The sequence below is a fragment of the Pseudoliparis swirei genome, chromosome 2 (genome assembly GCF_029220125.1).
Source record: "Pseudoliparis swirei isolate HS2019 ecotype Mariana Trench chromosome 2, NWPU_hadal_v1, whole genome shotgun sequence".
Taxonomy (NCBI): Eukaryota; Metazoa; Chordata; class Actinopteri; order Perciformes; family Liparidae; genus Pseudoliparis; species Pseudoliparis swirei.
The window spans coordinates 12,683,464-12,697,109 of record NC_079389.1 but is presented as its reverse complement, the minus strand read 5'-3'; the positions used below and the strand labels follow the sequence as shown (position 1 = coordinate 12,697,109).

Here is a 13,646-nt window from a genome sequence, read left to right as displayed (position 1 = left end):
CTATGAGTATTTGTCAGAAGCCTTGCTGACCCATTATGCACCAACTGTAGATGAGGAATTGCAGCATGATTGAGGAAGTAGTACATAATGAATTGCAGTAGTGAAGGTGAGAAAATTAAAGCATGAATACACCGTAAATAAGTTGTTCAACAATGATTTGGGGGAGCGTTGGTCTGATAGACTACAGGCTTATATGAATATTTCTGAGCCACTAGATGTCTGGCTGAATATTCGTAGCTAGTGGTTAGAGGCTGTTTAGTCTTTGATGGCAGCAAGACAGCACTGTAGGGAATCCCAATCAAGACCCAAAAAAAAGTCACGGTAAATATTGCCACAGGTACATACATCCATACATACATACATAGAGACAAATACAAACTGAACAAAGTCGGGCCAAGTATTGATCCTTGGGAGAGAATAATTTGATTGTTTTGTTGGGTTAGTTATATTTTTTCTTTTGCCATTTCTTCCTGTTTCTCTTATCATTATCAGCATTCTTATTATTAGTGATAACAGCAATAGTACAGGTGGTTATAGTAATTAATGAGTTAGTGTCCTAGAGACTTACTTTTCTTGTGCTGGATGACCATGTCCCAGATGTTGCGCCTGGAGCAGGGATCAACTCCGGTGGTGGGTTCATCTAGAACCACCAAGCGAGAGCCCCCTATGAAGGCAATGGCGATCGACAGCTTGCGCTTCATGCCGCCTGACAGTGTGACCACCCGCTTGTGTCTGTGAGCGTACAGGCCCGTCTCCTCTAGGATCCTGGTAGGGGAGTCAATGGAAAAGCATTTAACATTGAGCTCATCTTACATACTTTTTACGAGCTTTACAACCCAGTTTCCGATTTATACTTCCATCAGTTCCCGAGCATGGGTTTCTGAACTAAAGGAACCGGTGGAGAGGTTCAGTTTCTGAGTTGAGGCTTACTACTGCTCCTCTAGTCATGCAAAACGCCTCCAGAAATAGTCTTACAATGCAACTGGGGGTTCAACCCATTGCTTTATGCCACAGGAAGATATTTTCTTTTTTACAAAGTGTAACAATTATTGAATTATTGCATTTATGCCTACTTGCTATCTTTAAAAATGTCCGCTGTGTAACCAGTCCCCGTTGTTAAGGATGGGCTACTATTCACTGTTAAACTCTAATGACCTCTGACCTTATTACCTTTTTTGGAGAGCATGACATTGGCCTAGCAATAGAGGTCCATTTCCTGATGTATTTCACTTAAAACAAGTTATAAAATGAAACCACTGCTAAATTATGCAGAACCCCTGACATCATCTTTTAGACACAGTGCATTATCGTATTGAGCATGCTTGGTCACTCACTTGCAGATGTTTTCATTCAGTTCCCCGATTGACCAGTGTGGGGCCTTGATCTGGCCGTAGAGCAGCAGGTGCTCGTTGGTGGTCATGTGGTCAAAGAGGACGTCGTATTGCATACAAACCCCCATGTCTCTGCGAACTGCATTGATGTTGGTCTGCATGTCTCTGCCGTACACCTCAATGGTGCCCGAGGATGGTGGGAAAAGGCCAGTCAGGAGAGACCTAAGCACAAAGCATGAGCATTTACAATGCGAGTACATTCTGTTTTGGGGTTATGTCATGTTTCATATTTGGAAAAAAAGTATATAATATTATATTTAAGTCCTTTCATTTGCTTTTTATGCAGCATTTTTTTTTTTTTTTTTACATTTAACGCTGATGCATTCATTGTGCACTGCTCTGGATAAGAGCATCATCAACATTTCTCAAATTAAAAATGTAGATTTAAGTGCTCCAGTTAATGAAAACCTGTACAGCTAATCTCTACAACGATGCATTAGCTTTACCAGATTTGGACAAAACAATCTCCCCGTCAGCAGAAAACTCTTTTAAAGGAACTGTTGATGCACAGAATAAAATGTAAAAGACCTTTCATTTAGTATGAATTGTTATATAGTATATGCATTCTCATTCATTGTATGACTTGCTGATACTGTAGAATAGAGAAAGATTGTGCCACACATACATGGTGGTGGTCTTGCCAGCTCCATTGTGACCAAGCAGTGAGGTGACATGGCCCTCGTAGAAAGAAACATTAAGGTTTTGAATTGCTGGTCGGTCGCCATAGATCTTGCTGAGACCATGAAGAGCAACGCCCACTGGGAGCTTTGAGAAATCCTCCCCAGCCTGAGAGGAAAGAGTGTTGTGGCCTGAGAGAAACATGGAGACAGAGGCATACTGTAAAAAAACTCACAGGGGACAGGAATGAAATAAAGAGTGAGGGTGGCATATAAATGTAGTGAGGTGTTGGGGTTAGCACAAAAAAATGACACAAAGGAAAGACATCATGTTCTTGCTTCAAAAAACAAGACCCGAGAAGACAGCATTGCTTTTTGTTATCTTCCACAAGATAGTACAATGTCATTTTCCTCCTGTACCTTTTCCCTTGTCGTCGGCAAAGACGGGAGGGTTTTCCTGCAGGATGTTGATGAAAAGGAGTCCGCTGCCCCCCTTACTGTTTGGCCTAACACAACGGCACAGGTCGGCCCAGAAGGAGGCCTTGAAGGGGAAGTACCATGAGGCGGGGATGCCGTACTTTCCTGAAGGTTAAAATAAGAACCCAATATTTCTAATAAATACAATAACGTGAAACACTATTTAGAAACAAGTAAAACTAATTAATGAAATTACCTCTAATTGAAAACATTTCCACACCGACTGATCCATCTACTCCCAATACTTTACTTATATAGCTAGAGAGCTAATATTATATAATATTATAAAATCAGAGTTATGCTAAGAGCGTTCTACCATGGGCTCTGCCATTACGCTTCAAGAACAGCTGAGCTGACAAAGATAAATGGGTACACTGTTAGATTGGTAAAAGGATAATCCAACAAGTAAAGCTAATCTGAACACACTGTCTGATGTTCTAGAATAAACACAGAAATATTATAAAATCAGATTTAACCCTTCCAGATAGATTCATGAGAACTTCTGTACCGTTCACACATTAATTTGTACAGCAAATTATGATTGAAAAATTATCGGATCAACGTTTCACTAGAATCAACTGGATGGAGAAGTGAATACCAATGGTTTGAAAAAGTGTTGTTATGGATTTATTTTCTTAAATATTTTAAGTATCCAGACTGCTGACTTGAAGATCATTGTGCTTGAAGTTTTAAAGAATTGTATGATTGTAGAGTTTACCTGGGAAGACCATGCGGATGTAAGCCCCGATGATGAAGTAGAGGATGGAGTCGATGAGCAGCAGCCAGCACAGCCAACCAAATGAGGATGTGTCTCCAGAGATGGGCGAGATGTACGAGTTGCTCCATTGAATGCCTGAAGAGGCAAGAGAACATTTAATTTACTTCCCACCGACTAAAGCAACTTATATTTCAGAGAGATCATGTTTAAAGCATCCAGATTTCCACAAACGCATACCTTCTCCTTGGGTCTCATACCGAGACACATATTGGCTGGCATAACTGAAACAGGTTGGGGAAAACAAACCCTGTAGATAAAGAGGAGACACATTTTAGCCAGTGAGAGACAATACATCTTGTTTTTTCCAACAATGCCTTTCCATAAAACCTCTCTTCTATGGTATTGACACGATTGTGTAGTATGAAGTGATATACCTTTGTCATGATATTAAAAAAGTTTTATTCAATGCAAAACTGTATGCAGTGGTGTGATGTCGGACCTCCAATTCATGATCATATCAGACAGGAAGCATAACAATAAAAAATAGTTTGCATTAAGTTTATCAACCGAAATATTTGTAAACTGTCAGTTTGAATTGCACTACTGCCAACATGAAAAATAAAACCTTGCAATGGAAAACAACTGGATGCTAAAGCCACCGCTTACTCAGACTATTTCTTAAATTAACTGCCTATTTGAGGCTGCAGTAATATATTCCGAATCATAATGTTAGTCAAATTGTTTTATTGAATAGATAAAATAAATTCTAGTAAATTCTATAAGAAATAACGTTATTGTTCATTTATATATATACACTATTTTTTTTTGACAGGAGGTTACTCACCAGCGCAGCCTTCTGGGAAAAGGTGAGTTTTGTCTCCACGGCCACGACCACAATGAAGGGGAAGAAGCAGAGGATGTAAAGGAGGCTCGCACTAAGGCCGGCGATGTATGTCTTGTCAAAGAAGGAGCTGATGAGGTAACTGAAGGACAGGATGCTCAAACCATAATCGCAAAGGTACAGGAAAAGGAGGAAGCCGTCACTGTTGGGCAGAATTCTGCCGTACTTCAGCACCATTGTGAGGAAGAAGATGGTAAACACCAAGTAAGCGGTGCACTCCAGGAACCAAGCGAAGAAGTGGCTGAGCGGGTTGACTCCCATCATTTTCATGTACTGTAGGAAAAGCAAGAATATCAATGGATGGAAAAACACAGTATGCCAGTTAACAATAAGATGTAACGTGCTGGCTTGCTTATAGTACTTGTACATGTTTACAGGGGGAGGAAGAGTTTACATTTGCATTACCTCATGCAGCCTCAGCTCTCTCTCATGTACCAGCTTCTTTACAAAGTCTGCCACAAACAGCACCCAGGCTAACATCAGCATGAGAGGGAAGACAAAAGAGATGGCCTCCAGATACCTGGGGAATACAGGCGTGCCAACTGTCAGTCACATTTCTAGAAAATCTAACATCCAATCACCGTCAACAACAGCAGATGAACAGGCCCATCATTCAGTCGCTGAGAGACAGAGATGAAGGGCGGGAGAACAATATCAAAGGGCGTGGGGGGGGGTTGGAGATTTTTTGACAGCCGTGTTCTGATCCTCTTATCATTTGCGCAAAGTAAATACCTCTCCATTAAAAAAAAAAGTCCTAATCATATTTTTGGCCTGATGCATAGCAATTTAGTGCCTGCTGTGTTTCATATTACACAGCAATATTCCAAGACTTATGTCAGAAATTGTTTTGCCGAGTAATAAATCAGAACAACAGCAAGGGAAGGTTAAACATATCTTATGCTCCATCGGAAGGCAGCCAGCCAGAGGCCGCGTGAATTGTAGGAAACAGTGTATAGATGCACGGGACATTTTTTAAATTTAGATTCATAAAACAGAGATGAGATGTGTTCCTTAATAGCCTGAAGGGTGTGTGAGTGTATGCGTCTCTGGTCTTCAAAGATGAACACACAATAAAAGTGAATATTCACGTACATGGTGCAGAGCCAATTAGAATGTGAAAGATTCCTGTGAATGACGACTTACTGACGGTCCCGAGTGGCAAATGAATAATGAGAGAGCATGCATTATTCCACATCAATGCCTTTACTACTGAGGATCCTTTCACGTTTCTATGCATCCATCCAACCATGCTCATACTGTATGTGTGGGTGGGTGCTTGTTGGCATGTATGAGTGCGCATCCATGTATTCAGGAGACTCACTCATCCCGAGAGTGGCAGGGATAGGGGAAGGGCTGCAGCTGGACGGCTGGCTCTGTAACCCTCTCTCCAGTCTGGGTCTCGATGATGGCTCGATCGATGTTCTCCTGCAGGTAGATGAATCCTCGGTTGTAGCGCAGCGCCTGTCTGGCTGAGATGTGGCTGTCCTTATAAAAATAAGGTTCCCGGACTCTGTCAGTACGCATGACGTTGTCCATGTGCATGCGGATAGTGTAGCTGACTCTGGGAGGCAGGGAGGATGTGGAGGAGGAAGACCTGGCCTGGCGCTTCCTGGATGAGTCCTTGTCATTGGGAAGCTTGAAGATGACACCTTAAGACAGATTGCAGCATCTCACGACACACACTTTATACAAACACAATTCAAAGACTAGCTCTTATATGACTTGTCCTGGAAAGATCATTGATAAGCATCCTCAACTCAACTCATTATCAACAGAGAAGAACCCTTTAGAGGAAGCACTGTTAGATATGGATACTTTGTCTCTGTCACAGGCTTGGACTATAAAACATGGTGTTATCTTACACACAAACTCTGAACATATAAAAGGGACAGTGTAAGGGGGAGGATGAATCAATACCACAAACCATTGCAGGTTGTAGATGCACTGTCCTAATGAACCCTGAGGACTGAATGAGTCTGCTCTTTCCAAATAAGGCCTGTCCATTGTACTCACTTGCGTAGAGATCACGTTTTTTGGCAAGGTCCTGAGCTACAGCGTTAAGCTCGTCGGCAGAGTCGTAACCACGGTAACGGTCAAATTTGACACAGGAGGAGATGTTCACCATCAGGCTTGACAAAGTGGTGACCTGGCTCATGATGCGTTTGTTTTTCTCCAGCATGAGGGTCATGTTAGCTTTGGAAAAAAAGATATTTAGAAAGTTAGTGACAGGGTTAAAGAAACTCGGAGTGCAGTTTCAGATTTGATTGCTCCAAACTGAAATGTAACCAAGGACATTTGCAGTGTCTGTTTAATGTCCTGCCCTGTTTGTTATATGTTCAGTTAGAAAGTAATATGGCCTGACAATACCATGAAATCAAATTAAATACCTGTACGTCAAAGTCAGAGCTTGTGGAAAATAGGACTGACATGATCACATGAAGGAGATGCATATGTATTGCAATGCTTCCTTTAAACCTATGGGGCACTCCTATTATCAAATAGTGTGGATATTTTACCAGTAATAATTGAGAGAGGAATGTAAAGGCAAGCCTGATATCTGCAGCTTACAAAAGTAAGACCTTCAAATGCCCACTCACAGAAGTTGCTGAGCGTCTCCTTCATTCTGCCGACATTGATGTCCGTCTGTACCTCAATGAAATTCTCAACAAAGGAATTGCCGAGGGAATTCTGAGAGGAGGGGAGAGAGAGTGGGAGAGACAATGCACAACATCAATATTCTGCTGCTTAAACTCGTCGCAGACCACTGCAAAGATTAGCCGAATTTGAGCGAACCGACAGCAAGCCAGGGAGAATAATTAGATATACAGGAGACAGAGCTTTTGTACCTGCAGCATTGGCAAAGTGTGAGTGAGTATTTCGGCAGACTTTATGATGTAGTTGGAGGACTCAATCCATTCCTCGGAGTACTTCCTGAGATTCGCAAACTCCTGCAAGGTGGCATTGGCCTGGACAAGGAGAGGACATGGTCAAAAACATTTGAAATGGCTGGGTAATGGCTGTGTGTGTGTGTGGATTGCTCGAAATAGAGTCACAGTAGAAGATGGCGGTGCATACAAATATGTGTATACTCCCTGCAAAACAGTATTTATTGTTTACTACATGCCGGTCGGGGTGCATGAAGACTACAGAAGTAACTATTGCTGAGAGGAGGGAGAAATAGAAGTGGTCAAATCCTCTGTGAAAGCATGACAAAGTCAGATGAGGGCTTTTGGAGGAATTAGAACATACAGTTCATAAAAGGTTGTGAAGGTACTAACCCCCAGAGAAGATGGCACTGATATGTTTGATGTACTGGTTACCTTCTCCATTATGGCCCTGGTGACAGGTGTGTCAGGGGTATACAGAATCTGTCCCACCAGCATTGGTTTGAGGAAGGCCCAGGCGATGGCTCCTCCAGTGGTATTGACCATGTCCAGGTACATGTTCATACAGAAGGGAGCTAAACAAGAAAAGACGAGAGCAGAACCAGGCAAACCGTATTCACAAGGGGGAAATCTTATGTTTGAAAATATTTAGACAGTTTGAGGATTATTTTTTAGGTTGAAGGACAAGGATGTAATTTGATGATTCCATGAAAAGACCAACAATACATAAATGAGTCTCATAAAGCTGGCTTCGGCAAAATTGAAGAAACAGTAGACTGGCAGGTAGCGCATCCAACATGTCATGTAGTTGTGGTCTTTTATTTTGGGATTATGATAAGTAAAATAGAACAAAGAAAGAAGTGAGCAAACTTAACATCTTTCTAAAGTCCTGAGGAAGCAAAGTTGGTGAAAATGTTTCGCTATTATTAGTGACTCGAGCATTCCTTAAAGCAGTTAGCTAGTTACGAGCTAGAATTTCTGTGTCACTTCTGAGTTTTTAATTTTCACCTTCTGTGAGCATGAGGAGAGTCCACCTGTGTCGCTATTTGATATAAGGCACATTGTTAAGGGCATATGTTACTCTACTGGCATTGTCAATTTTGTGATTTATGCTTACAACTCAATTTTATTGTATATATCTTGTAATAAGATAATAATAATAACCATGAATGATTTCTAGAGCAAAGGAATGCTATGAAAGACTGAATAACAATACTAAATATACAGTTAACAATGGCGACTGCACTGATTATAAAATTCAGTTTTCAAAAGCCCCAAATCTTCCCTCCTCCCAACATACTGGCATTTGGTGGAATCTTGAACCTCTCAATCATCTGCTCCCTCTGGATCTGGTCGGGGAAGGTGGGGTTGGACTCAGCCGTGATGGGAAGTTTTGAGATTCCAAGCAGAGCCAGGATACCCTTGTTGCACAACGCTCGAGAGAGGGTGACAAACGTAGCTTTGCTGGAGATACTGGTGCTCCGCCCTCTCACCATCTGGGAAAAAACAGATTGAAACATTTATTACTTTATGGTTTTTGTGAATTAAACATTAAATGTGTGTCATGCAAATGGAAATACAAAACAAAGCCCTCAAACAACATTTAAAACAAGCATCAGCAAGAACATGTGATGTTGCCTCCACCAGTTTTGTGTTATCAGAATGGCCACAGGGATTGTTTGAGCACTGAATTCCTTAATTTCGGCGAAGTTTAGTGATCACACAGATAGAAAACACGTGAATACATTGTAGGTATATGCATTGTACATTAGCAAAGACTATATACTTGGTGAAATTCGCTGTCAGCCATCAGGTTGAGGTCTTCAATGGAACGCATGAATGTTTGAAGCTGATCCACAGCAGGAAGAATCATATCCATCATGTTGGTTATAACCTCAGCAATCTGGAGCATAACTCCCACCATGCTCTGAATTTCTTCAGACAACACCATCTGAAAGACAGTAACCAGCATTCAGACATGTGTCTACAATTGTATTTCACTTTCTTATTGGTGTTTGTAGGTTAAAGACAAAATGAATAGAAGACGGGTTAGTATGAGCCACACATGGGTACAGAACAGGGTGCTAGAAGGTTACATCCCTTAGACAGTAAGCTGTCAATTTGTTTCCCAGTATTTTATCTGACTATTAGGGAAAAGGCACATTTCTCTATATCATGTTTTTCATTGATAATTGCAATACAGTTGCGTATACCTCTCCTATTTCTGTATGACTGGGACAGTAGAATCCGTTTTTAAAAGTTTTGTAATCCATATGCGATACAAGATGTTTGTTTTGTTCTAAATTAAGACAAAAACATAGTTTTTTTGAAGCACTGATCAATTTGGAGATTTTGGACTACTCTGCAAGTCTACTTTCGGAAAGAAAACATCCAAAAACCCATTTAGTAGTTCAGAATAAACCAACATATCAGGGGGGCGGCAGTAAAAGAGTCCTCAATGCATTGACGTGAGACTCCACCCTAGCTTTAGAAAATGATAAAGACATATATTTAATCTGGGGCCTTTTATTTTCCCACACAAATCTTTAGATCATCCTACATCATTCTTTGAAATCTTGAAAGGGAACCGTAACAGGAGTTGAGTGACCCTAATAGGGGAGTACATATGTTTTTATCGATTGAAATTGGGTTTGACAAGTCGAGTAGCAAAGATCTGCTTTCATTGTCTTAGTAGCAGGACCATAATTCAATTTCTTTATTCTGATTATGTTATTTGTGATCCAAACTACACGATATTTAACAGCAGGGGATTCCCTATTGATGGCAAATCAGTGTTCTATGTTAAGTTATAAGAAAGTATTGGGGACTTTTGTTTGTTCAATGTATAACCAGAGAATGAGCCAAACTGTTTCAAGGAGGACATCAATACGAGTCCTTTATATATTCTAAATCCCCATTAATCCCTCAATCCTCCCTTATTGCCTGAGCTAGAGGTTCTCTCTCTCTCATATATATATATATAAATAAATAATGCAAAAAGTGTGGGGCTAAGTGGGCACCCTTGGTGACACCCTCTGTAATTTCATGGTTAGGGATCGGAGGACATTAATTCTTATTCTAGCTGTGATGTTTCTATAGTTTTAATTTACTCACTGTGACAGCTCTTTTTTCTTTCATCTCCAGTCTTTACAAGTGAATTGGATTTTGATTTTTACTTTCTATGATTAAACTGAGTCCATGTTGCACTTGAAATAGAAGAGGCCGATTACAGTTAATTTGTTTTAAATTACTGTATGTAGCTAACTAGATGAGTTTTTAGGATGGACCGCTTTCTTAGATCAAACATTTTCTCGAACGAAAGCATTACTCTCTTTCTAACATGTTCCTCAAACAAACACACTTTGGCATCAAACATGTTTATGACAGCCCAACAGCAACGATTGCTTTAGCCAATCAGCCCTGAGAGAAGTGTGCATTCACCTCTTTCCCACATGTTCTGGTATATTTACAGATACAGGTAAAAAGCATTCAGTTTGGAAGAAGTGTCACATGTTTCATTTTTGTTCTTTTGACAAAAGACTCAATCTGAAATCAGCCTTACTCTGTAGAGGAGTTTCTGTGTGTTGATATGGCGAGCCATCAGCAGGGAGAAGCTGTACCACTGTTCATCAGACAAGGAGCAGAAGGCCTTTAAGATGACCACATTGGTCTCATCCCTGTTCAAGGCTGCTGTGGTGTCGCAATGACGCAAGTTGACCAACCAGGTCAGGATCTGTTTGAAAAGCATTACGAGTGCATGAAAACAGTTAATACTGGCAACAGAAACACATGAGAAAGTATGTTGTGCAAAGAACAACAGACAGGCTTAAACATTAACCATGCAGTAATAGGTCATGTGGGTCAACTGAGACCAGATTCCTACTTTCAAACTGTTCATCTGAGGCTTTATTCAGTAAATGCGTTTCCAAATCCCTGTTCTATTTTGACAACCTGGTGGGTTGCTGTATCCTCGATTTAGTGATAACACAATGTTCTGTCATATTCATTGAATGTGTTGTTACTCTGTAATGCTTCAATCTGTACACATCATCTCTTGCTTCTGTCCATCCTGGAGAGGGATCCTCCTCTGTAGCTCTCCTGAAGGTTTCTTCCCTTTTTTCCCCTTGAAAGGGTTTTTTCTATTTCATGGGAGTTTTTCTGATCTGAAGTGAGGTCCTGGGACAGGGATGTCGTATGTGAACAGACTGTAAAGCCAACTAGGGCAAATTCATAATTTGTGAGATTGGGCTATAATAAACTGAATTGAATGTAGTATGTTGGGGAAGAAATCAATCCTACTGCTCTGAATGCTTTGCAAGAATGCTGTGCAATAACGCATAAGGTTGGCAATTATGGAAACAAGTTAAAGGGATGTATATGAGATACAAAGGTCAGCTACTGTACAAGCACATCTCGTGTTGTTATTTTACCTGTGTAGTGTGCATACAATAATCCATTACCAGCAGCTGATAAACTCTTTAAAGATATTTTTTGCACACTTTTTGCAACATAATCTTCAGTGAACTGGCTGGCATAGTTAAGAGGAAAGCAAGAATTCCACAAAATCACGTCTGCTCTGGACAATGGCCCATGTACATTGGCCCGCCACTTATTTTGATGAGGCCTACAATTGTGATCCATTTGTCCCATAAAGGCAACATATGTATGGATGTGCCTGGCTCACCTCTAAATTGTTGTTTGGTAGCATGGTTTCCATCAGGAGGCGGAGAGCAGCTGGGTCAAAATCCATGTGTTGATGAACATCCCAAACGAAGGCGGTTTTATTCCTCAGCAACTCACCGACGGTCACCCCTCCTAGGAAATAGTGACACAAGAGCAAGTTGACCAGTGTATTTCTTAAAAATGTGGATATGTATTTGTTTTTTTATATACAACCTGTACAATTTCTGTTCTATAATAGTTAGCATTCTACAAAAACATATTTTCTTTCAGTTGTATTTTTCATTTTTTGAGTAGTTGTCTCGTGAACTATTCCTCAATGCAACACTATATGCCCATTGCATTACCGGTGGAGCAGCTGCCTCACGGTGTATTCAGATCTAGCTTTTTTATATTTCATTCCCAGTTGCCAATAACTCTTTATACAAAAGAAAGACTCTTTGAAAAGCGCTGCACCTGACTGCTGATTTGGAAGAAAGAACAGCGCTGAATGAGATTAACCGTTTTCTCAGCCAGCCAATCACAATGAAGGACACACTGGTTTAATGTTCACTCGAACAACAACCACGGACAAAATGACAGTGGGGAAATTGGCCGCTGTAGTTAGTTATCATTGTTAGATAGTTAAGCAAAAAGCAAAGCGGTGCATCATAACGAGTGAGCAACAGGTGAGCTGAAACGAGTCTGTTGCTATGGAAACAAGTTTTGTGCTGTAGTTTTCTCTACAGATAACACTAGGAATCATCCGTTTCAGTACAAAGATAACCACAACCTTAAATCTGAATTGTAAACAGTTCAAACACTTTTTAGATATAAACTATTTTTCTTTCCAATGTGTCTATCCCTTTCCTTATTCATAGTTCGCTAGCTGAGAAATTACATACAAAAATCACAAAAACCAGCAGTGAGAAGTACAATCTGTGAGGCGGAAAAAGCAGAAAAGAGGAGAATGTCTGCCTGAAAGGTTTCACCTGGTGAGGTGACGTTAATGTTGAAAGACCTCAGGCTGCTGGCGTTAAAGCCCATCCCTTCATTTAAAACAGAGGACCTGTAAACACGTGCACACAGACAAAAACAGATAAATGCAATTGAATCAAGGAATACAATAAATAACAATATAAATATTGCATTATATCAATTAAATAAATAGCTTCCAGGCCACCTGCAGGCCAAATGGGCTGAGGTGGAAAAAAAGACAGAATTAAATCTTTTTTACAGACTTCAATACTCTTGAAGCCTAGGTTACGCGTGATGTAAGGCGTAACAGCCCGGAACACGATTTACCAAATTATACAGAAGGGATCAAATAGATAACAAACCTAGACAATAGAGAAAGCAGCGTTCTCCATACAAAGTGCTGCTAATTGCTGTGAAATCCTTTGAAAGAAAAAATGGTTTACGTAGAAAGACAATGCTGTACCAGTTTGACTGGATATTGTAGGCTTGAGGGTCTCCGATGACGATCTGGAAGATGGCATCGTTCAGAAAGCTTGTGTTCATCGTCAAATTCTCAACCAAGATCTGCAGGCTGGGTAGAAAAGTGCGACAAAGCTGACCGGGCTCAAAGGAGAGGGCCCACATCAGCAGACGCACAGACTCCGTTTCCTCCAAGGTGCACACCTACAATAAACCAATTACGTAAGCAACCAGTAAGTATCTTGTCAAATTTCCAGATCAAACAAGAGCAACATGGATTGGTTGGTTGGACACACAGTCCAGGTTAAAGCCCGTCAACATACGTCTCACTGTGACTCAAAGAACTCTAATCCAACTAAAGAATTTGATTGGGTTTTTCTGAAAAGCTTTTTACTGGTGATGGTTATGTCTTTCAAGCTTTCCTTTAAGGTCTGAGCAAAACCTTGACTTCTTGAGATTTAAAGCAGTTTTTGGCACTGGCAACACAAACTTCTTACATAACACATTTGAACTTGTGGCTTGGGGAAAGATAAGTTGTTTTCAAGTCAAAAGGCTCAAGTC

General features: G+C 40.6%; 1 protein-coding gene across 1 annotated transcript in view; it reads right to left on the bottom strand.

The window, feature by feature from the left end:
• The window catches only part of abca12 (ATP-binding cassette, sub-family A (ABC1), member 12), a 59,786-nt gene that overhangs the window by 19,573 nt on the left and 26,567 nt on the right, over positions 1–13,646 (bottom strand). The window contains exons 30-48 of the mRNA XM_056438672.1: positions 13,090–13,289; positions 12,641–12,717; positions 11,674–11,804; positions 10,552–10,722; positions 8,776–8,940; positions 8,290–8,485; positions 7,425–7,564; positions 6,951–7,070; positions 6,702–6,792; positions 6,118–6,297; positions 5,426–5,753; positions 4,510–4,624; positions 4,048–4,377; positions 3,441–3,510; positions 3,204–3,338; positions 2,429–2,590; positions 2,017–2,200; positions 1,335–1,553; positions 569–765 (exon numbers count right to left, since the gene is read on the bottom strand). Coding sequence (XP_056294647.1) covers positions 569–765; positions 1,335–1,553; positions 2,017–2,200; positions 2,429–2,590; positions 3,204–3,338; positions 3,441–3,510; positions 4,048–4,377; positions 4,510–4,624; positions 5,426–5,753; positions 6,118–6,297; positions 6,702–6,792; positions 6,951–7,070; positions 7,425–7,564; positions 8,290–8,485; positions 8,776–8,940; positions 10,552–10,722; positions 11,674–11,804; positions 12,641–12,717; positions 13,090–13,289 — 3,211 coding nt within the window. The remainder of the gene's footprint in view (positions 1–568; positions 766–1,334; positions 1,554–2,016; positions 2,201–2,428; positions 2,591–3,203; positions 3,339–3,440; positions 3,511–4,047; positions 4,378–4,509; positions 4,625–5,425; positions 5,754–6,117; positions 6,298–6,701; positions 6,793–6,950; positions 7,071–7,424; positions 7,565–8,289; positions 8,486–8,775; positions 8,941–10,551; positions 10,723–11,673; positions 11,805–12,640; positions 12,718–13,089; positions 13,290–13,646) is intronic.